The sequence below is a fragment of the Gouania willdenowi genome, chromosome 13 (genome assembly GCF_900634775.1).
Source record: "Gouania willdenowi chromosome 13, fGouWil2.1, whole genome shotgun sequence".
Classification (NCBI taxonomy): domain Eukaryota; kingdom Metazoa; phylum Chordata; class Actinopteri; order Blenniiformes; family Gobiesocidae; genus Gouania; species Gouania willdenowi.
The window spans coordinates 43,157,305-43,181,681 of record NC_041056.1 but is presented as its reverse complement, the minus strand read 5'-3'; the positions used below and the strand labels follow the sequence as shown (position 1 = coordinate 43,181,681).

The following is a 24,377-nucleotide window of genomic DNA, read 5'->3' as shown; positions in this document are numbered from 1 at the left end:
CATGTTTACATGTGTTAATGAGTGTGAACATGTTTACGTGTGTTTATGTGTGTTTACGAGTGTTAACATGTTTACATGTGTTTACGAGTGTTTACATGTGTTTACGTGTGTGTAAACATGTTTACGTGTGTTTACGTGTGTTTACGTGTGTGTTAACATGTTTACGTGTGTGTTAACATGTTTACGTGTGTTTACGAGTGTTAACATGTTTACATGTGTTAATGAGTGTTAACATGTTTACGTGTGTTTATGTGTGTTTACGAGTGTTAACATGTTTACATGTGTTTACGAGTGTTTACATGTGTTTACGTGTGTGTTAAAATATTTACGTGTGTTTACGAGTGTTAATATTTTATGTGTGCTTATGTGTGTTTTCGAGTGTTAACATGTTTACATGTGTTTACGAGTGTTAACATGTTTACATGTGTTTACAAGTTTACATGTGTTTACAAGTGTTAACATGTTTACATGTGTTTACGAGTGTTAACATGTTTACGAGTGTTAACATGTGTTTACGAGTGTTAACATGTTTACATGTGTTTACAAGTTTACATGTGTTTACGAGTGTTAACATGTTTACATGTGTTTACAAGTTTACATGTGTTTACAAGTTTACATGTGTTTACAAGTGTTAACATGTTTACATGTGTTTACAAGTGTTAACATGTTTACATGTGTTTACGAGTGTTAACATGTGTTTACGAGTGTTAACATGTGTTTACGAGTGTTAACATGTGTTTACGTGTGTTTACGTGTGTTTACATGTGTTTACGTGTGTGTTAACATGTTTACATGTGTTTAGATGTGTTTACGAGTGTTAACATGTTTACATGTGTTAATGAGTGTTAACATGTTTACGTGTGTTTACATGTGTTTACGAGTGTTAACATGTTTACATGTGTTAATGAGTGTTAACATGTTTACATGTGTTAATGAGTGTTAACATGTTTACATGTGTTAATGAGTGTTAACATGTTTACGTGTGTTTACATGTGTTTACGTGTGTTAACATGTTTATGTGTGTTTACGAGTGTTAACATGTTTACATGTGTTAATGAGTGTTAACATGTTTACGTGTGTTTATGTGTGTTTACGAGTGTTAACATGTTTACATGTGTTTAAAGAGTGTTAGCATGTTTACATGTGTTTACGTGTTTATTTGTGTTAACATACGTGTGTTTACGAGTGTTAATATTTATGTGTGCTTATGTGTGTTTTCGAGTGTTAACATGTTTCCATGTGTTTACGAGTATTAACATGTTTACGTGTGTTTACATGTGTTTACATGTATTTACGAGTGTTAACATGTGTTTACGTGTGTGTTAACATGTTTACATGTGTTTACGTGTGTTTGAGTATTAACATGTTTACGTGTGCTTGCGAGTGTTAACATGTTTACATGTGTTTATAAGTGTTAATGTGTTTACAAGTGTTAACATGTTTACATGTGTTTATGAGTGTTAACATGTTTACGTGTGCTTACGAGTGTTAACATGTTTACATGTGTTTATAAGTGTTAACATGTTTACATGTGTTTACATGTGTTTATAAGTGTTAATGTGTTTACAAGTGTTAACATGTTTACATGTGTTTACGTGTGTTTATGAGTGTTAACATGTTTACATGTGTTGACAAGTGTTGACTTGTTTACGTGTGTTTACAAGTGTTAACATGTGTTTACGTGTGTGTTAACATGTTTACATGTGTTTATGAGTGTTAACATGTTTACATGTGTTGACAAGTGTTGACTTGTTTACGTGTGTTTACAAGTGTTAACGTGTTTACGTGTGTGTTAACATGTTTACATGTGTTTATGAGTGTTAACATGTTTACGTGTGTTTACAAGTGTTAACATGTGTTTACATGTGTGTTAACATGTTAACATGTGTTAACATGTTTACATGTGTTTACGAGTGTTAACATGTGTTTACGTGTGTGTTAATATGTTTACGTGTGTTTACGAGTGTTAATATTTTTATGTGTGTTTTCGAGTGTTAACATGTTTACATGTGTTTACGAGTGTTAACATGTTTACATGTGTTTACAAGTGTTAACATGTTTACATGTGTTTACAAGTGTTAACATGTTTACATGTGCTTACAAGTGTTAACATGTTTACATGTGTTTACGAGTGTTTACATGTGTTTACGAGTGTTAACATGTGTTTACATGTGTTTATGTGTGTGTTAACATGTTTATGAGTGTTTACGAGTGTTAACATGTTTACATGTGTTAATGAGTGTGAACATGTTTACGTGTGTTTATGTGTGTTTACGAGTGTTAACATGTTTACATGTGTTTACGAGTGTTTACATGTGTTTACGTGTGTGTAAACATGTTTACGTGTGTTTACGTGTGTTTACGTGTGTGTTAACATGTTTACGTGTGTGTTAACATGTTTACGTGTGTTTACGAGTGTTAACATGTTTACATGTGTTAATGAGTGTTAACATGTTTACGTGTGTTTATGTGTGTTTACGAGTGTTAACATGTTTACATGTGTTTACGAGTGTTTACATGTGTTTACGTGTGTGTAAACATGTTTACATGTGTTTACATCTGTTTACGTGTGTGTTAACATGTTTACGTGTGTTTACATGTTTTTACGAGTGTTAACATGTTTACATGTGTTAATGAGTGTTAACATGTTTACGTGTGTTTACATGTGTGTTAACATGTGTGTTAACATGTTTACATGTGTTTATGAGTGTTAACATTTTTACGTGTGTTTACAAGTGTTAACATGTGTTTACGAGTGTTAACATGTTTACATGTGTTTACGAGTGTTAACATGTTTACATGTGTTTACGAGTGTTAACATGTGTTTACGTGTGTGTTAATATGTTTACGTGTGTTTACGAGTGTTAATATTTTTATGTGTATTTTCGAGTGTTAACATGTTTACATGTGTTTACGAGTGTTAACATGTTTACATGTGTTTACAAGTGTTAACATGTTTACATGTGTTTACGAGTGTTAACATGTGTTTACGAGTGTTAACATGTGTTTACATGTGTTTACATGTGTTTATGTGTGTGTTAACATGTTTATGTGTGTTTACGAGTGTTAACATGTTTACATGTGTTAATGAGTGTGAACATGTTTACGTGTGTTAACATGTTTACATGTGTTTACGAGTGTTTACATGTGTTTACGTGTGTGTAAACATGTTTACGTGTGTTTACATGTGTTTACGTGTGTGTTAACATGTTTACGAGTGTTAACATGTTTACATGTGTTAATGAGTGTTAACATGTTTACGTGTGTTTATGTGTGTTTACATGTTTACATGTGTTTACGAGTGTTTACATGTGTTTACGTGTGTGTAAACATGTTTACGTGTGTTTACATGTGTTTACGTGTGTGTTAACATGTTTATGTGTGTTTACGAGTGTTAACATGTTTACATGTGTTAATGAGTGTTAACATGTTTATGTGTGTTTACATGTGTTAACATGTGTTTACGAGTGTTAACATGTTTAAATGTGTTAATGAGTGTTAACATGTTTACGTGTGTTTACATGTGTTTACGTGTGTTTACGTGTGTTTACGTGTGTTAACATGTTTACGTGTGTTAACATATTTACGTGTGTTTACGAGTGTTAACATGTTTACATGTGTTAATGAGTGTAAACATGTTCACGTGTGTTTATGTGTGTTTACGAGTGTTAACATGTTTACGAGTGTTTACATGTGTTTACGTGTGTGTAAACATGTTTACGTGTGTGTAAACATGTTTACGTGTGTTTACGTGTGTTTATGAGTGTTAACATGTTTACATCACTGTGGGATGTTGAGCAAGTCCCTTAACCCTGAACTGCTCCCCAGGCGCCGCAAAAAAAGGCTGCCCACTGCTCCTCAGGGATGGGTTAAATGCAGAGGACAAATTCCATGTATGTAACAACACTACATGGCTAATTAAAGGCGAATGCCCCGATTTAATCTTTAATGTTCACGTGTGTTTACATGTGTTTTTAAGTGTTAATGTGTTTACGAGTGTTAACACGTTTGTTTACGTGTGTTTACATGCATTTACGTGTGTGTTAACATGTGTTTACGTGTGTGTTAACGTGTTTACGTGTGTGTTAATATGTTTACGTGTGTTTACGAGTTTTAACATGTTTACATGTGTTAATGAGTGTTAACATGTTTACGTGTGTTTACATGTGTTTACGAGTGTTAACATGTTTAAATGTGTTAATGAGTGTTAACATGTTTACGTGTGTTAACATGTTTACGTGTGTTTACGTGTGTTAACATATTTACGTGTGTTTACGGGTGTTAACATGTTTACATGTGTTAATGAGTGTTAACATGTTTACGTGTGTTAACATGTTTACGTGTGTTTACGAGTGTTAACATGTGTTTACGTGTGTGTAAACATGTTTACGTGTGTTAACATGTTTATGTGTGTTTACGTGTGTTTATGAGTGTTAACATGTTTACATCACTGTGGGATGTTGAGCAAGTCCCTTAACCCTGAACTGCTCCCCAGGCGCCGCAAAAAAAGGCTGCCCACTGCTCCTCAGGGATGGGTTAAATGCAGAGGACAAATTCCATGTATGTAACAACACTACATGGCCAATTAAAGGCGAAAGCCCCGATTTAATCTTTAATGTTCACGTGTGTTTACATGTGTTTATAAGTGTTAATGTGTTTACGAGTGTTAACACGTTTGTTTACGTGTGTTTACATGCATTTACGTGTGTGTTAACATGTGTTTACGTGTGTGTTAACATGTGTTTATGTGTGTGTTAACATGTTTACGTGTGTTTATGTGCTAATTTTTCACTAAAGTATGACCAACAGGCTTAGACACGTGATGCCTTAATTTATATTTAAAGTCACTTCTTTGTATATTATTATTACTGCTTTTAGGAACACATATTAATAGAAACAAGACCTTATTTCTGATATAGATTTAATGGTAATAATTGCAGTGAGTATGATGGCTGTGGGCGTGGCTTATGAATGGAATGAAAACATAATGCTTCGCTGTAAAAATGGAAGCTCTGCTGCTCACACTATAATTCATCAGCTTTCTGTCGACTCTGCACTTTACATAGAAATCGTGCAGCAGTAATGTATGTTAGATAAGTTCATTCATAGATCATTAATGTCTATTGAGCAGTGCACGTGCTCTCATTATGTTTGCATCATCATCATTTTAAAGACAGGAGGGTGTGATTAAAAACATGTTTGTCAGCATCACAGGGAAAACAACACCTCACTACGTTTAAATATTAATACATTTTATACTTTATATTAATTACATTTATTATTCATTTTTCTTCATCTTTATTTTTTCTCAATAGATGCTAACATTACCAGAAGATGAGATGATATAAAATGATTTAATTTTATTAATTAGTAAACATTCTTTCTATAAACTATAAATCACAGATATTGATAAATAGCCATCATCAGTGAATCACTTTATTTAACCTGCAAGTAAATAATTAAGAACCAGTTCTCATTTACAAAATACATAGGATGTATTTTACCTCCTCCATTTATTTATTAATGTTTGTCTGTTAGAACGATTACGTCAACATTATCAGGTGCATTTTGACAAAATTTTCACCAAAGAAAGACCGTAGGTCTGTGGAAGACGATTATAACGTAAAGCAACATTTAGCAACAAATCACCTTTAAAAAACGTATGAGAATTTTATTTTGATGTTACCATTGACCATATTTACAGCAATATTGGTGAAGTTTTCTTCTCGTAAAATATAATGTCAATTTTAAATTGAAATGGTAAATATTACATTTACATTTAAAATTTACATTAACAATTTAGCATTTAGAATTACGTTTTACATTTAGACTTGACATTTAGATTAAACATTTAAGATTTAAATCTAACATTTAGCATTTAGATTTAACATTTAGATTTAAAGGTATAGAGGAGGATTTTCTCAAAGTTTAGAAAAGAAATGTCCTCCACTTTTTAAAAAAATGCACATGCACAACACTCTACCTGCTCCGAAGAGGGAACGCCCATTAAATGTGAGCGAGAGGGCGTGCACCAGCCCAGTTCTCTCTGTTTACAAGTTAGTGTCGGTATCGCTCATACTTGTATAAGCTTGTATGTTTACTTACCCGGTGAGAACGGCGAGCTTCAATACATGTAAAGGTGCGTTCACACAAAACGCCACTGTGTGTGTGTGTGTGTGTGTGTGTGTGTGTGTGTGTGTGTGTGTGTCGCTGATGGGAGAGAGAGGGTTGATCACTTCTTCTCCAGCTCCACTTTTACGGTTTAAATGACCAACTTACGGTGTTACTAAAGGATGAGTTCATGCAGAATGTACAGTATATACGCTTATTCAAGAAGTTAACCGCTTTAATTTTGCCCCGGTAAATTCAAGAGGTCCTGACTGCAGCCGTCTCACGATAGTGGCGGGGGGAGGGGGGGCAACTACCTCGGCTCTACAGACAGTGAAGGACGGGGGAGTTGTCGCTTGAAGTCGCTTAAAAAGTTCAAATTTTTCAACTTGGAGCGACTAGGTAATGCTTGACTAGTCGCGTCACGTCGCTGGAGGGGAGATAACTTGAGGTCGCGGCATTTATACTGATTTGAATGTTATCTAGTCGCTCCAGTCGCATTTGGTGTCAACGCACCTTTAGTGCACATGCGCAACAAGCAAAAACTGGCAAGGGACGAGCACGTATGACGGCCTTGTCTCAAAATGATTGACAGTTAGGAGGACCAATACTCTAGATTATCCACCCGGAATAAACCTTTTTTACACTTCCGCTTTTTAAACCAGAAGTGGTGCACAACAACTTCCTGTGGCTATAGCTTTAGCGTTAGACAGTGACAAAAAGGCTCAGTCTCGGCGTGGTTGCTCTTGTTTTGTTGCTGGTTGCTCTTGTTCTGTTGCTGGTTGCTCTTGTTCTGTTGCTGGTTGCTCTTGTTTTGTTGCTGGTTGCTCTTGTTCTGTTGCTGGTTGCTCTTGTTCTGTTGCTGGTTGCTCTTGTTCTGTTGCTGGTTGCTCTTGTTTTGTTGCTGGTTGCTCTTGTTCTGTTGCTGGTTGCTCTTGTTCTGTTGCTGGTTGCTCTTGTTCTGTTGCTGGTTGCTCTTGTTCTGTTGCTGGTTGCTCTTGTTCTGTTGCTGGTTGCTCTTGTTCTGTTGCTGGTTGCTCTTGTTCTGTTGCTGGTTGCTCTTGTGGAGCACTAAACCTGTCTACCCAGCTGTTCTGACAGACCCAGACCAAAAGAGGTCGTGGACTAAACCAGGTGTTTTTTACAAGGGTCCACATGAGAACAAGAAAATGGACCAAAACAGAACTGGAATAACATTAATTGTGTTTCTTTATATAAAGCAGTAAATAGCATTGTTTTGATAAGCTGGAGAGACTGGTTAGACTATATGTTACAACTGAACAATAAAAGAGAGGTTGTCTGAGAAAAAAATGACATTTATTCATTAAAACTTCCCAAAACAATGGTTACAAAATGTGAAAATTTGTACAGTTTTTGATTCACTATATTAGTGACCATTTTCAGCCACATTCAGTATGACATTGTATGACATCATATTGGAACAAAATGAAGTTTGTTGGTTCATCACATTCACACTCATTCTGTGTGTTTTCCAGTTCTTTTTTCTTATTCAATGAGAGAAATCTAGTCTCTTTAACAAGTGCATCAAAGTCAGGATGAATGTCTGAGGTGGAGATGTGAAGCACAGCTGACAGATGATCATCAGTGAGAGAGGATCTGTTAAACTTCATCACTGAGAATGTTTGCTCACATATGTAGGTGGAGCCAAAGAGCACAAAAATCTTCTGAGCATGTGTCCTCATGTTTGGAAACTTCTCTTGCTTAAGAGCAGAGCAGAAACCCAGCAGTGGTTGTGACTTTAAGTCCTCTGCATCAGACTGCAGCTCAATGAGTTCCAGCTGGACATCACTTGGTGCATCATCCACATTGCAGGTAAATGGTGAGGAAATCAAGTACATCTCACTCTCCATTGTTCTGAGATCTTCAAATCGCCTCGAAAACTGTCCACGCAGTGCTCCTAACATAGACGAGTACCTGCAGAGGTGATCATCTGATGGTGTGACTTCCTTCAGGGTTTGATGTGAGTGAGATTGTTGCTCTCCAGTTGCTTTGAAAGAAACTGTAACTTGGCCATGAAAGCCTTCACCAGGTTGTGCATTTCATGGACCAAAAGGCCCTTGCCTTGCAGTTTGGTGTTCAGTGCAGTCACGTCAACAACAAATGCAAAAAGTCATCCATTTCTGGGATGTCTTTGCCTTTCTTATCACAACACTCTGGATCTCTGCTTTCAGATCCCAGACTCTTTTTAGCACTTTGTCCAGGCTGAGCCATGGGATGGGCTGTGTGACGGACATCACAGCACTCGTCCAAAGCCAAGGAGAAAAAGTCCAAACTTGCCACTTCACGTTGCAGAAGAAGCTCCAAATTTCCTGCAATGTCCTCGATCCTTCTCGTCACTGTGCGCCGGGACAGCGGGACTTGTTCAAATACTTCTTTTTTTTTCAGGACAAATCAGCGCTGCAGAGTCCACCAAGCACTCTTTGACAAACTCTCCCTCTGAGAATGACTCACTGTTTTTAGCGTTTTGTGGGATATTACGAAGCATCCCTGGATGTGTGAAGCTTGGTAAAAACTCCTTGTTGCTTTTCGAGCTTCGCTACCAAATCTTACGATATCCGCGCCATTTCACCGTCATTCAAGTTTTTATATTTCTCCGAATGTTTCTTCTCGTAATGTCGACTCAAATTGTAATCCTTGAACACAGCAATCTGGTCCCCGCAAACCAAACACACCGCTTTACCTCTGACTTCAGTCCATATCTTGTTGAAAACCCTGCATTCAGCGTCTACCTTTCTCTTTTTAGTCGACATTTTGGGGGTAAAATGCGTCATACTAAATTAGGTGCATGTGTGCGCAACCGGAGGACTGCTGAGGCCATGGTGCACGGTGAGCGGACGGAGCGTGATCTTAGTCTGGATCCAGTAAAAAGTGACCATAAAAAGCTGTAAATGGACTGATATGCAGTGGGCTTATGGTACTTCATATCGAAATTGTGTTTGTGAACAAAGTGTGTGTCAAAATAAAGCTGTTGCTCTCCGTGGTGCTGAAGCACTGATTTGTTCCACTATGACTACTGCTTACGCGGGCCGTCAGAGTCAACCATAGGGCCGCATGTGGCCCGCGGGCCGTAAAATGCCCAGGTCTGATCTGAGCAGTTAGGAGGGATGAGGGTCCAGAATCTGTATTCTACACTACACTGACACTTCACTCAGCTGATCCAGTCATTATCAGACGCCTTAAAAGTGGAGCGGTTCCATCTTTCTTTCCCTGGAATAATTTTATGGCACCACCGTAGAGAGAGTCTGCCTTCGAGAGGGCTCAGAAACAGCAGCTTGACCTCTCACAACAAGCTAGCTATGCTAAAGCTATGCTAAAGCTATGCTAAAGCTGCTACTGTACATCCACCATTATGTGGCAAATCCACCCACCGGTAAATATCTAAGAATGTGTATGAATTTGTCATGATAAATTGCATCATTTTAATCAAATAAAGCATTACTACATTTTCAAAACATGACACAGCAACAGGCTCACTCTGGGTAAACTGAAAGAAGAGAAATAGGTCAAAGATCATGAAGTGTTAATAGATAATACCACCCAGAGTCAATAAAAAACTGTAAACCAGTAACTGTTTTTAAAACCAGCATCAATCCATCACATTTGTTTAGAATCGACTGGAAGCAACAACAGGAAGTTCTTCACACTCGTCATTCATTACTAGTGAATGAACACTTAACGATACTTCATTGCTTTTCAAAAGAAATAAAGATTATTGGTGCAATCACTGCCTTCATTAAATTCTCTTTTGTCTTGTGTTATTATTCTATTAAAAGAGAAACTAGAGCTGGAGTGAGTAGAAGCTTTACAGCTGCAAACAGCTGTGTGTGCTTCACAAAATCATAGATAGTGGAAATAAAAACCATGCTGTATTCATTTACATCTGTGCATTATTTATTTTACTAAATACTGTATGTAACAGGCTGGATGGATGTTCTCAGTGAAACCCACATAATCTTGTAACTTTACTCTAATGCTAGTTTCTATTACTACTTCCTCCCACTGGAGATAAACACTGAGAGTTGTTGGCGTAGGAGTGAGAGGTTAAAGTCACTGAGGAGAGAACGATTAGGACCTGGATTTATATTGGTTCCCACAACCCCTCCCTTCATCTTTAGCATCACCACAACACCCCCTGCACTTCCTGCTCACCAGAAACCTGAACTTATGATAAAGTACTAATGTGGCCCAAAATATCAAATGTACTTATTATGTCTAATAAACACATTACTATGCACCATAATCATGTAATAACCCTTTAAAAATAGGACTACTTTACAGTTTTAGCCTGTGTTATTCCATCTTAAAATCATGTGATTGATGATGTCACACGGTCCCACTGCCTGTAAACATCCATTGTTTTCTATTGGAGTGAAACATTCAGCCTGGCTTTTAGATCATTTAGTAGATTTATAGATCATTTAGTAGATTTTTAGATTATTTAGTAGATTTTTAGATTATTTAGTAGATTTTTAGAATATTTAGTAGATTTTTAGATTATTTAGTAGATTTTTAGAATATTTAGTAGATTTTTAGATTATTTAGTAGATTTTTAGAATATTTAGTAGATTTTTAGATTATTTAGTAGATTTTTTGAATATTTAGTAGTTTTTCGATTTTTGTCGATTTTTATTAGCGATTTTTCGAATTTTCGTCGCTTTTTCGCTTATTCAGTAGCTTTTTTCATAATCTTTACGTCGCTTTTTCTAGCATCTTTTCAGTAGCTTTTAGATCCTTTCTCGATTTTTTCGCTCCTTTAGTATCTTTTTCGCTTACTTTCTTCGCTTTTTCAGTCCCCAATGACAACTTGTGCTGCTTTGTTGCTCTAAAAACCAGAAAAGTTAAATTCCCCTTTAAAAAAAAGCATCTTGGCAAACAGGTTAAAAATTCCAAATTAGAGTGGCCAAAAACAGACATAAAAAAGTGGTAAAAGTTTTAAGTGTCAATATTGGCTTAAGAGTGGCAAAAAAGTAAGAATTAGTTTAAACTGGCAAATAATGGGAGTGACGAATCATGAATGTGATTACATTGGCAAAAATAATCTTGAAATATGGTAAAAAGTAATAATTAGTCAACATATGTGACATTAGGTATAAAAGTGGTATAAATGGTTTATAAGTGATGAACATGTCTGGAAAGAGGAAAAATGTGCAGAAAAGTGATTAAAATGTGATGTAGAAGTGTCAGAAATGTGAGTAATGTAGCAAAAATACATTAAAAGGAGCAAAAATATGTCAAGAAAAAGTGATGAAAATAGGTTAAAATATGGTGAGTTTGGTGGAATTATAGAAAAATTGTAAAAAAATAAGCAAAAATGGAATCAAACTGTTTAAATAATATTTCTAGTGTCTTGAAGGAATCTGGCGACACCCTCCCAGTGCTTCAACAGTGATTCTCCTCTGGTTCTCCTGTTTCTTGTGTTGTGGTCGGTGCATCAGTATGACGGGTATACTGGGAACTCATGCAATGAAAAAGGTTCCACGCTGTTTGGAGTGCAAAAAAAAGTGATTAGGTGCAGGGTTTTGTGTGAGTTATTGAGGGGGTGGAAAGAGAAAAATCTACTTCAGTAAAAGTACTGTTACTTTGATTACATTTTACTTCAAGTAAAAGTAAAAAGTAGCTCACGTAAAATGTTTTTGTTTTTTTGGGGGGGGGGGGGGCATCTCTCCCATGCAATAAAAAAGTACAAAGACGTGTATAAAAATTGATGAGGTAAGTGCTTGTGTCAACACATCCAATGTGTTAGAGCGTACAATAAGACATTTTCCAGTAAGAGAACATTTCCTATCTCTGAAAAACTATAACACCCACCCACCCACCAAAAATCTGTGCATTTATGAGTGGGTGGGTCCACATCCTCTTCAGCAGTAACAGCTATAATGTAAATAAACATATTAAACATGTTGACGACGTTAGTCTGACAGTCAATGAAACATGGTTTGTTTGTCACATACACACACACACACACACACACATATATATATACTTATACATGTATATAAATATTACTACTGAATAGTACTTTATGACATGTAGCTTTAGCATTAGGGTGTTCAGCTTTATGTGCACAGTGTGCAGCAGGGGTGAAAGAAAGAAGGTAAATAATAATAAATGAACATTTAACGACAAACTAATGCTATTTAACACAGCCACAAAAACAAAGTTAGCTCGCTAAGCTAACAAACCTCTGACCAAGTGGTCGCTATAGAAACAGGCATCAGGAGACTCTGCTCCTCCTGACCACAGACGTAGGTTTAAAATCCACTTTTTACGGCGTTGTTTTGTGAGCTTTTTACATTTCTCACCTTTGTGAACGACAATCTTTGGTACTCTATAAAATCTATATTCCTTTTCTCAGTTAGAACGATTGGAGCAGCCGTAAACTACACAAAACATAGACATTATGATTATTTCAGATGGAAAATTCTCAAGTTTCCTGCTTTCCATCAGAGTTTAGCGCTCTAGCTTTGTCGCAATGCATCAATGTGAGTGACATCACATGAATCAACAGAGCAGGACATAGACATATACACATTCTATTGGCTGATCCGAACAACAGCTCTAGGGTACGTTCTATAGCACAAATGTAACACACTACAGTCCGTGTGTGGGATTTATTTTACTTTGTAACAGAATCTATTTCAAATGTAACAAAGTACTGTTACTTGAAACAATATTTATTTAAGTAAAAGTAAAATTACAGATTTCAGAAAGTACTCTAAAAAGTAGAAGTACACAAAAAAGCTACTCAATTACAGTAACGAGAGCAGATGTAATTTGTTACTTTCCACCCCTGGTCCCAGTAGTGAGGTTTCTCTACTAAAACACACACTGACAGTGAGAAGAAACGCCCACACACGACCTAAGATGTCAGCCATTGATTCCAATCCCTGAGGTCCCATTAATGGAGCAGAACATGTAGTGGTTGGATCAGTAGAACATCAGAGAGTGCAATGGTGAGCAGCCATCATGGGAGGGTGGGAGGAGTGGGAGGAGACAAAAATAATCAGAAAATAATGATGGCAATGCAACTGGAACAAAGAGAGACAAAGTTTTAATACATGTGGTTCTGGTCGTTGCGCGTGTGAATTATCCAGAACTTTCCACTATCTACGCCCCAACGAACCCGAGCAGCAAACAGATGGTCAGAAGATGAATTCATTCATTTATGAAGTATCAAGTTTCACTTTTCATTCTCTTCACACAAACCAACATTGAAATATTTACACCATGAGCAGACATCTACAGCACTTCCCACTGTCCAGAATTGTGACATTTTTATTTTAATTTTAAACAAAAACAAGCAGAAATTCCAACTTGACACTGAAAACATCCTCACATGCATGTTTTGAGAATGTGCATCTATAAAGAAGGACAGAGACAGAAAGGTCAACACTAGCACAAACACATTTACATCATAGTTTTTAAACTGTAAAACAGGTGGGCTAATGTTAGCTTTAGCAAGTGTAGCAAAAGGCTAGTAGGACCCTACAAAAAACTTTTTTTCCCTTTTTCACATTCATTTGGTTTTCAACTCCTGCGAGGGAATAAAATGAATAATAACAACAAACAAAATAAAAACATAATAGTGAGTATTTTTTTCTCTTAGTGTGTGCGTTTCTAGTGTCATTTTGTGTATTTTGTTGTTTGTACTTTTTAAGGGTGTCCTGATCAGATATTGATATCAGAAAATCGTCTGATATCAGCCAGAAAACCAATATTGGATTTAATCACACTGCATCTATATTATATTATATTATATTTATTCAGTTGTAAAATACTGTAGATATTATGTTAAAAGTTAAAATGTATGTAACCAATCAGTTCATAATAAATGGTTTTCTCATCCCTAATGTTTCTGACTATTGTTCTCTGTTTGATCACATGATCAAACCTTTTCTAACATTCTACACTACAAAATAAATAATAAAAGTATGTATGAATCGTGCTGATATCGGATCAGATCAATATCGGTATCGTATCAGAAGTGAAAAAATTGTATCGTCCCGAGTTCTTTTTATTATTCAGTAAATGTTTCTGTTATTTTGTGAGTTGCTGTAAATATTTAGTGTGATTATCAGTTTTTAACTAAAAATAAACATTATAAAACCACATGTTTAATGCTTTCATTTGTTAGATTTTCCCTCTCTCTCTCTAGTACCCCCTGTAGTGCCATCGCGTACCCCCATTTGAGAACCACTGGTTTAGGTTGTACATTTGTAAAACATTGTAATTTGACCTGTTTGTGAGAAATATGACGTAAATGCAGGTTTTTATAGACAGTGAGGTAGGTTTGGTAGTGGTGTGTAAATACAGTAAAAGCCTATTGTAGTGTTTGTCATCCAGTGATGGTTTCCTCTGTGTGTGGAGACATGAGAACAGCTTTAGCTCTGATATGATATGATATGATGCTAGAGGTAATAGCATTAGACAGATCTGCAGTCACGACTCTCCCTGAGCCTACGATCAGCTGCAGCTTCACATTCACACTGCTTGTTCTTTGCTACAAGTTGTGCCATAATCACATCATAATTAGCATTTTCTGAGATTCCCAGATTAGCCTCTGCTAAACGTTAATGTGTGTTTGAAAAGGACAGATTTTCAGCCCATTCTCGTAAAAACACACACATATACTCGTGTTATTCATCACACAAAACCTTTGGCTTTAAACCTTCTCCATTTGTCCTTAAAACAATACGGTTTCATATTGATAACCCAGTAATAAAGCCTTTACCTTTTAATCCTGCTTTATTAAATAAATCCTCCACGGTTTTTATAAATGTGTCCTAAAATATTCTAAATGTCCTCATTAGTAGATCTATGTCTAATAAACACATTATTATGCACCATATTCATTTAATAACCTTTAAAAATGGGACTACGTTATAGTTCTAGAGCCTGTGTTCCTCCATCTTGAAATCATGTGATTGATGATGTCACACGGCCCCACTGTCTGTAAACATCCATTGTTTTCTATTAGAGTGAAACATTCAGCCTGATTTATAGATTATTTAGTAGATTTATAGATCATTTAGTAGATTTATAGATTATTTAGTAGATTTATAGATTATTTAGTAGATTTATAGATCATTTAGTAGATTTATAGATTATTTAGTAGATTTATAGATCATTTAGTAGATTTATAGATTATTTAGTAGATTTTTCAGTCAAAATAACAACTTGTTCTGCTTTTAGTTGGTTGAATAGGAAAAGTTAAATATTTCCTTTTTTGTTTACAAAAAGAGGATACAAAAAGTAATACAAATAATGTATGACTGCAGGGGGCGACAGTTCCAGCTCTGAGGTTTGGTAGTAGACAATGAAGCAGAGAAGAAGAGCTCTCCTAAGGGACCTTTACTTTCCCTTAAGCCAGTGGTTCTCAACCTGTTGAGCCTGTAACCTCTAAAATAAAGGTTGAACACAGACATTGAAGAACAGTCATGTGGAGACAGGACCATCTATAAGGGGGAATAAAGGGGAGAGATTTTTGGGGTCCATCCATAAAGTCAGTAAAATGATGGTCCATTGTTCTATGAATCTGTGATAACCACAATTATTTATTCATCTGAATAATATCCACTATTATCCAGGAACATTTATTATTATTATTATTATAATCATCTTAAAGATGGAAATCATAGCTTTAATCACTAATAAAATGGTTCAAAGTGACCAAAAATGGTGGAAAAGGAGGTGAAATGGGATTTTAAAAACCACAGAAATTGGTTGAAAAATGAGAGTGGATAAAAAGTGAAGGAAAAGTTGTAAAAAGAGTTCAAAGTGTCAATATTAGCTTAAAAGTGCAGAAATGGGGGGAGGGGGAGGGGGAGGGGGAGGGGGTACTGTAATTAAAAAGTAGGAAAAATTAGTTTAAACTGGTAAATAATGGGCATGACAAATGGTGAATGTGGTTAAACTGACAAAAATAATAATGAAATACGGTGAAAAGAGGTTAAAAGTGACAATAATGGGTCAGCATAAAAATATTAAAATATGGTGAGTTTGGTGTAAATGCAGAAAAAGGGCAAAATGTTGAGAACTCCTGCCCTAAACAGTGCGCTGACACGCTCTGATAGCTGAAGTTAACAAGTAAATCACAGACAGTTGAAAATGCACAAAACTAAAAAGTACCACACACAGATTATTAATAGAAACAATTATTAATAGAAACACTGTTTCACCAGAGCTGATCTAAGACGTCGGCAGTGATTGTTTTTCAGACAAACAGGAAGTATCTGGAATCGTGGCCTTTTCCTCTTCTTGTTGTTTTTGTCCAATTATTTTCCGTCTAATTACGTTTTTTTTTTTTTGATCAGGTGAGTTCCACACATCCTAATAATGTCTATTAGTCTTTATATTTATTTAATAAAGCATTTAAACACAAAGCAGAATGCATGGATCAAACAATGACTATAGACATGATTTCACGACTCTCTGAAAGCTTAAATCCTCCCCCTCAGCCAAAGTGTGTGTGTGTGTGTGTGTGTGTGTGTGTGTGTGTGTGTGTGTGTGTGTAGTAAAAATAACCCAAAACATGAATCATTAATCCAGCCCATAATTCACTCAGTTCCTCCACATTCACAAACCTTTTCACACTCTTTGTTCTCTCTGTTACCATCGTTACACACTCACATCTCTAACATAAAACGTCTGAAAAATTACTACAAATACAAATAAATTATATTGATGGCATTATTACATTTTTTTTTTTACTTTATTTAATTATTCGTTTGTTAATTAAATTAAAAGTACTTCATAGATCAGAGGTAAGTAACTTTTATCACAACGGGGCCACAAACATGTGTTTGTCTGATCAGAGGGTCACATGACCAACATTCATGTCAGCATTAGATTAATGAGCAATCTGAGCATTAAAGAGCCCATGTTACAGTAAATTAACATTTCTATGCTTTAAACATGATAAAGTGTTATTATGGCGTCATAAACATGATAAAGTGTTTTTATTGATTCTATCAATCATTCGTCAGAGGGTGATTTACTACTTTCTTACTACAGGGTGAACACAAACACATCTCTACAATTCGATGACTCGTTCCCACTTTGATGATGAATATGACGCTGCACTGAGCTGGAGAAGCCACGCCTCCAGGAAGCTCTCTGTTGTGATTGACATGTAAACAGACACGCCCACAAAGGTGATCATGTCAGCGTCCTTCACACAGTGTTATGTATGTATTTTCTACAGTCTATGTATGAACCGGTGAATGCCCCGCCCCCACGCTCTGTCTGTGTTTATAAAGCAGCATGAGCTCAGCTACAGAGTGGGTGGGAGGAGGGCAGGCCTTCCTCTGGCCCTACGTCACCATGTGGGGAGGAGGAAGTCATTGTCCCGTCTATAGACACGCCCACTCATGAATATGCATAAATAGGACGTGAATCAGCCTGTTTGTGTAGAGTTGGTCAGAAAGTGACTTTTCAGAAGATAAAACTCTGGAAAATAAACCTCAAATACTATGTTTTTGGGGTTCTTAGAACAAATGAGTGAAAAATAACATAATATGTGACCTTTAATACAGGAAAGAACGATGGGTTTTTATCGTAATTTTGTGTTTTCTCTCATAATGTGTATGTTTGTTGTTGTCTTGCTCATTGTGAAGCATTTGGTGCATTTCTGTAGTCCTTTTGTGTATTTTTCCTGTAAAATATATGTTTGTTGGAGTCTTATTGTGTATTTATGTTGTCATTTTGCATTTTTTGGAGTAATTTTTGTGTATCTATGTTGTTGCTTTGCTTGTTTGTTAGTACTATGGGTTTGCTGAGTCATATTTCATGTTTTTATTGTCTTTTTGTGTACTTTTTTTGTCATTTTATGTCATTTTGTATGTTTTTTTTAGTAATTTTGTGTATTACTGTTGTAGTTTTGTGTGTTTTTGCTGTATTTTCCTGCAATGTTGAAATTCTTTGTATTTTTTAATGTATTCTTGCTTTTGTGTATTTTTCTGTTATTTTGAATGTTTACTTTGGGGGCCACTTAAAATTAGACCGCATGTGACCCCCGAGCCGGGGATTGAACTGTTCCTCTAATTTTACTGAAATATCTTAAAAGCCCATCACATTTTATTTTAACTACTCAAAGTGGTTTGGCTGTACTAAATTAGGCATTAAGCCATTTTAGCTAATTATATTATTGTGTACCAACAAGTTATTTTCTATGTTACAAGACTTGCAGTGATCTTGTATTTACCTTAATAGGCTATATTCAACCTTAAAACAAGGCTATTACTAAAACTGTTATTATTCTATTCTACAGCTACAGTAGGAAAGCAGTAGGACATCTACCAGCAAAGAAGATGAGATAAAGCAGAGTCTGATGACCAGAATGATGGAGAACAAGAAAGTCATGATGTAGCAGCTGTACGTGAAAGAGATTACACAATTGAAAAACTAGCAGTTATGTAATATCCAACAGCTTGCCACAGAGAAAGACATCCAGGTAAATCATAGTGAGGTCATCAGACTCTATAAAGACGTGTCACCAAGGAGCATGCTGCGTTAGAGAATGCTAACGCTCACTCTTCACTTCAAAATGACACTTTGTTCACTTCTTTTGTTCTGACAGAGGAAAAATACCACATTAATCTATCATTGTAACTTACTTCAAACCTCTCCATGTGCGTTCATTGCAAAGAAATAAAACAATAGTGATTGACTGATATAGTGTGAAACTGTAGGAGTTCAAAGGTCATCCTTTTATTACGATATTGACATAAATAAATATGCAGTTACATTCAACATGTGCCTGTAATGTTTGTTATTATTTTTTAAATCTCACACTGCTATAATAAGGCAGCCGTCAGTTCTACATTCTGCATAAAGTGCCTTATTTTTCACTGAGCATCTGCCCCCCATAACGTCTGTGCACGCCAATGGTTACAAACTTGCAGAACAAGTGGGCTTTTGCCTGAAGTTTTTTTGTACAAAAACATGTATATCTTTGGCCTAATTTTTATCATCACCACCAAACTTATTTCTGCTTTTTCAGCCTTCAATAATGATAATTTGATTTATATTTGATGTAAATCTCTAGGTTTTTGGGAAGGACTACAGATTCCTGTTTTTAAAACATGATTTATTGTCACTCAGTATCATATATCTCCAAAATCTCACATCATCTGTAACCACTAAGGGTCCTACTTCAGTCTGAACTAAAATTGGCCGTTAGTCATGTAGAAGCTTTGAAAAACATTATTTGTTTTGGGTATGTGACTTTAGGAGAAAAGTGGATGGGGCTTCAGAGGTTAAACCATTGCATTACTTTTCCATTTAGTCCAACCCACGTTTCCAATCTGTGCAACAAAATGTTCTGGATCACTGAGATCAATAGAATGAGAACAGATCAGTCATTGATCACTTTGATCAGATCAGTTTCTGTGCTGTGATGAGAACCAAAACCTGACTGAAATTTATCAAATATTTTGTTGAATGTTAAGAATTGACTCAGTTGGTTGAAGACCACCTTCTCAATGATCTTGGCCATGAATGGAAGGTTCTGATTGGTCTATAGTTAGCCAGTATAGAGACATCCAGTGTTCTCTTTGGAACGGTGCCTGATTGGAATGAGCTGTTAATTATCTGACACTAATCAGTGATAACTGACTTTGAGGGTTATGTGTCAAGGCAACACGTTGATGGATTTAGCTGCTGAACAACAGACAACACTTTGATTGAACCAGACCAAATCTATGTTTAAAAAAGTGTTTTTTGTGGAGATAATTTGATAAAAATGTGATGTAGGCAACAATAATGTGAGGAGCCGATTGGGAGCAGATAGAGAACAAACTCATATCAGATCAAGCACTAATGTCGAGCCCGATTGTTCACATCACGCCCACACGCACACACGTACCAGCAGAGCACTAAGTTCACCAGACCTTCACGGTCATTTCCTCCTCAGGGTGGTGTAGACATCGAGAACCATGACTCACACTGTACACATCAGACGGAAATGTTCAAAAACGCTTCATGGAATAGAGATTAGAGATTAGATGATGTGTTGGACCTGCTCACCACAAAGTTTGATAAACTAGGTGATATTTGTTATAATTTAGGGTTCTAATGTCTTCTGAAATAAAGAATCTTACGCCATAAGAACATCAAATACTAGTTTGTGGCCAAAAAATACTAGTTTATGGCCAAGGAATACTAATTTGTGGCTAGAGGTGGGAGAAAAAAATCGATTCTTAGATGCATCGAGATTCGGAGGTGGATAACTCTGAATCGATTCTTTAATTTCCAGTAATCGAAAATCTAAATTTTAGAGTCCGTTTAAAAGTCTGAAAAAAAGTGGAACAAAAAGGCCGTGTAACTGTGGCGTGAAGCACGTTTCCAGAGGGACACTTTAAAGAGAGCACCACAACAAGGAAGCATGGACGTGTGGGAGTTTAGACCAGCCCCGTGCAGCTTAAAATGTGATGTTTCTTTAATGTCCACGGTGGAAATGAATTGGACAAGAGTCACGCTGAATGTAAGCTCTGTTACACTAAAATTAAGTACTTTAAGAACACAACGAACATGAGAAGCCCTATAGCACGCTTTCACCCGGAGGAGGAGGCAAAGTCGGCTGCTGCTGTGGCTAAAAGTTCCTCTGCTAACCAGAGAACAATCGAACAAGTCACAACAAAGCTTCCACCCTCTTCAGAAAAGGTAAAGTGGATTAACAAGTCCATTGCAACATTTATTGCTAAGGATTTACGTCCTTACTCGGTCGTGCGCTGCTGCATACTTGGAGCCTAGATATACCATCTCTTCTTGAAGTTATGTTATAAGGAAGGCTGCTACTCCCTCTGTTTCAAAAATTTGTACATTTTCAGTTCACATACTTTTTGCATTAGTGTAATAAAGGTTAATGAATGGTAATGTATCTTTTTTTCTAAATACAAATAATATTTAATTTTATAAAGTGCGTGGACTCAGTAAATACAACATATATTTTGTGAATAAAACATGCATCAAATTACATTAATAATCAATTGAGAATCGAATTGAAGCCCCTTGAATTGTAATCGAATCGAATCGTGAGGTGCCTAAAGATTCCCACCCCTATTTGTGGCCACGAAATACTAGTTTGTGGCCACGTGAGTACGTGGTGCCCTTTGCCACCACGTACTCATGTGAAAGTTCATCTTGACAAACATGAAAACAAAATATTAGGGATGCAACGATTAATCGTAAGGATGTGAAAAATCGATTCATAGGTATCACAGTTCACATCAATGCTGTGAAAATTGAATTGCAGTACTTTTTTTAACCAGCAGAGGGCGCTATCCAGAAGTCATGGCGGCGGGCAGAATCTGCTAATACTTTCTTTCTGGCCACCTTCTACTCTTAAACATATTCATAAATGATCCCTTACCCCTTTGGCAGTGAAAGAAAATCTGTAATATTACGTGAATATCTGTAAAAGTCACGTTTTTCTATTAGCTCTATCTGCTAGCATAGCATCTCTTCTTCACTGCAAGATATCTACATGCCAACCGACCACTGGGTTACCAGCGCCCTCTGCTGGTTCAAACAAATATCTGATGTAAATACAGTGAAATGACTGTTTTTTTTTTTTTTTTTTTAAGTCCAATTGTTAAGGCATAAAATACATTTTCACTTGCACTTTTAAAAAGAAAAAGAACTATTATGCAGTTTTGCATTGTTTACTATAGAACCAGAATTTAAATGAATAGGCTTCTTTTTCATTTGTATTATTCCTTTATTTATTTAATTCAAGATTTATTTTTAGTTAAATTGCATTGTTTTGAATAGTTTATCAAGGGATTCTTTTGACAATGAAAAATAAAAGGAAAATAGTACCGTATTTTCCCAAAAAAAAATAAAGGAATATTTTTCAGTCATTTATGTACAGTTCCATTTTGTAAAATAAATCGTGAGAGAATTGTATCGTGAACCCAGTATCGTGAATCGAATCGTATCGGGAGTTGAGTGAATCGTTACATCCCTACAAAATATAAAAGAAGATTTTCAGAGGAAACAATTAAAGACTCAAACTCTCTCATATTCATGCAAACATTACAGAGTTCTGTCCATCCTCTCATCCTCAGCCTCTCTTTAAAGTTGTAGCGAGTTGTATTTCACAGTTTCAGGATGATGAAAAAGAAACATTTTTTCTCACTGAGTGATTGTGTAATAATTCTAAATAAGTTTTCTTGAGTCCTTGCAGATCATTATTCATTTATTATTATATATAATTCCTCAACAGCATAGGTAAAATTCAGATACAAATATCACTGTTGGGCTACATTGTATTTGATGTTACAATAATTGAGCATAGCGTTAGTTCAGGTCGGCCGCTGACGTCAGGTTTGCCACACCTTCAATCAACCAACAGCACAGATTGGCTCCATATTGGCCAACGCATAGAGGATGCACAACTTAAACCATGACAGTTGCCTCATACCTCTTCAGCAACCCACCTCCAACCACCTCCTCCAGGTCAGTATGTATCCAACCAACTGGGTGTTATTAACATCTGCTCTGCTCTGTTCCAGGGGTTTCTGCTGACCGCTCTCCTTGCTTTAGCCCCATGAAGGCTCATGGAAGGTCAGGGAGGAGTGCAATCTCGGCCTCTGGCTTTCCACGTAATCACGCGGAAAGAACAAGGAGGTCCCGGAACAGATCCATACCACCAAATGTAAGATTGCATGCATATCAATGTAAAGCGCTTGAAGGCGCCATATAAAATCCAATGCATTATTATTGTTAATAACTCATTTATTTTGACCAAAGCGGTCCTGATTGAATTATGTTTTTAATTTTGTAGGAGTAGGGGGTACATAGGTTCAGCATAAAGGTCTGAAGGGGTACGGGACTGTGGAACGTTTGGGAACCACTGTTCTAGATAAAGACTGAAAAGACACCATAATGCTATGAACACACACGCACACACACTGTGCTAATGTTCTTTCATTAGTTCCACTGAGATCACTAATTTTCCGTTGAAAAGGCAGCAGTCACACTGACGTCAAAGCGTGTCATTGATGGTAAAACAGCAACAAATCACCTGCTGTGCTCAATAAGTGTGTGTCAGAGTGTGTGACAGTGAAAGGAGCAAGTGTGTGTGTGTGTGTGTGTATGTGTACTTACTGCACAGAGCTATGATGTGGCTACTGTCTTCGTGGACAAACTTCTTAGTCACAGCTTCTTCCATGATCTGTTTGACCTGAACACAGAGTGGGATCATTAGAACTGGTTCTTTAAGCTCAGAGCCCAATCACAAATAAACATTATCCATTCCTACTCACATTTGGATTCATATTAACATCAATATCAACAAAGTAGGGCTGGGCGATATGGACTAAAAACACACACACCACACATGCACACACCAAAAATGCTCAACAAGCACAAGTTCAAGGAATTAAAAAATAAATAAATAAATCTGTTAGAAGAGCCTTCAGTAAAACGTATTAACAAAATAATAAAAACAAGTTGTCCTTTGAATTCAGAATATCAGCCTGCTTAAACTCTGAGAGTAGAGTACACTAGAGTAGATCACTGTCTGAGAAAACTGTAGCTAGATTTAAAGATTTAGTTCCGTCATTGCTTACCTCTGATCCATATGATATCTCAACAGAGAGTAACTATCAATGTCTAACGACAGAGAAAATAGATGATCTGATCAACAGTGCAATGTTGTCAGTGCACACAGCTCTGGATGCTGTTGTTCTGCTTAAAAAGAAGATGATATGTCATAAAAAGGTAGCTCGCTGGTTTAAATCTGAATTGCGTCTTTTAAAACAGGCAAAAATTAGAAAGGAAGCGGCTCTTGTCAAACATGGTAGAAGTTCATACTGCTTGAAGAAAGAGTTTGTTAACTTGTAAAAAAGTTCTCAGCAAAGCTAGAACCTCCTATTATTCAACTTTAATAGAGGAAAACAAAAACAATCCTCAGTTTCTATTCAACACCGTAGCCAGGCTCACCAAAAGCCACAGCTCTGTTGAACCCTCTATTCCTGTCAACCTGAGCAGTGACGACTTCATCAACTTCTTTACTGATAAAATTCTAACAATTAGAAACAAAGCTAATGTTCCCCCTGCAGGAGTGCTCAATACTTTATTAAACAAAGCAGCTCCTGAAATATCCCCAACATGCAGCTTTTATTTACATAGTTTCACTCCAATTGGTCTATCTGAACTGACCTCAATAGTTAGTGATTCTAAACCAACAACCTGTCTTTTAGATCCAATCCCAACTCCACTATTTAAAGATGTTCTTCCACTAA

At 36.3% G+C, this 24,377-nt stretch overlaps 1 protein-coding gene across 4 annotated transcripts in view; it reads right to left on the bottom strand.

Annotated features, from left to right (window-relative positions):
- Positions 1 to 24,377, bottom strand: part of sgsm2 (small G protein signaling modulator 2) — a 112,994-nt gene that overhangs the window by 60,087 nt on the left and 28,530 nt on the right. For all 4 annotated transcript variants that reach the window (XM_028464684.1, XM_028464686.1, XM_028464687.1 and 1 more), the window contains exon 2: positions 23,239 to 23,314. In XM_028464684.1, coding sequence (XP_028320485.1) covers positions 23,239 to 23,314 — 76 coding nt within the window. The remainder of the gene's footprint in view (positions 1 to 23,238; positions 23,315 to 24,377) is intronic.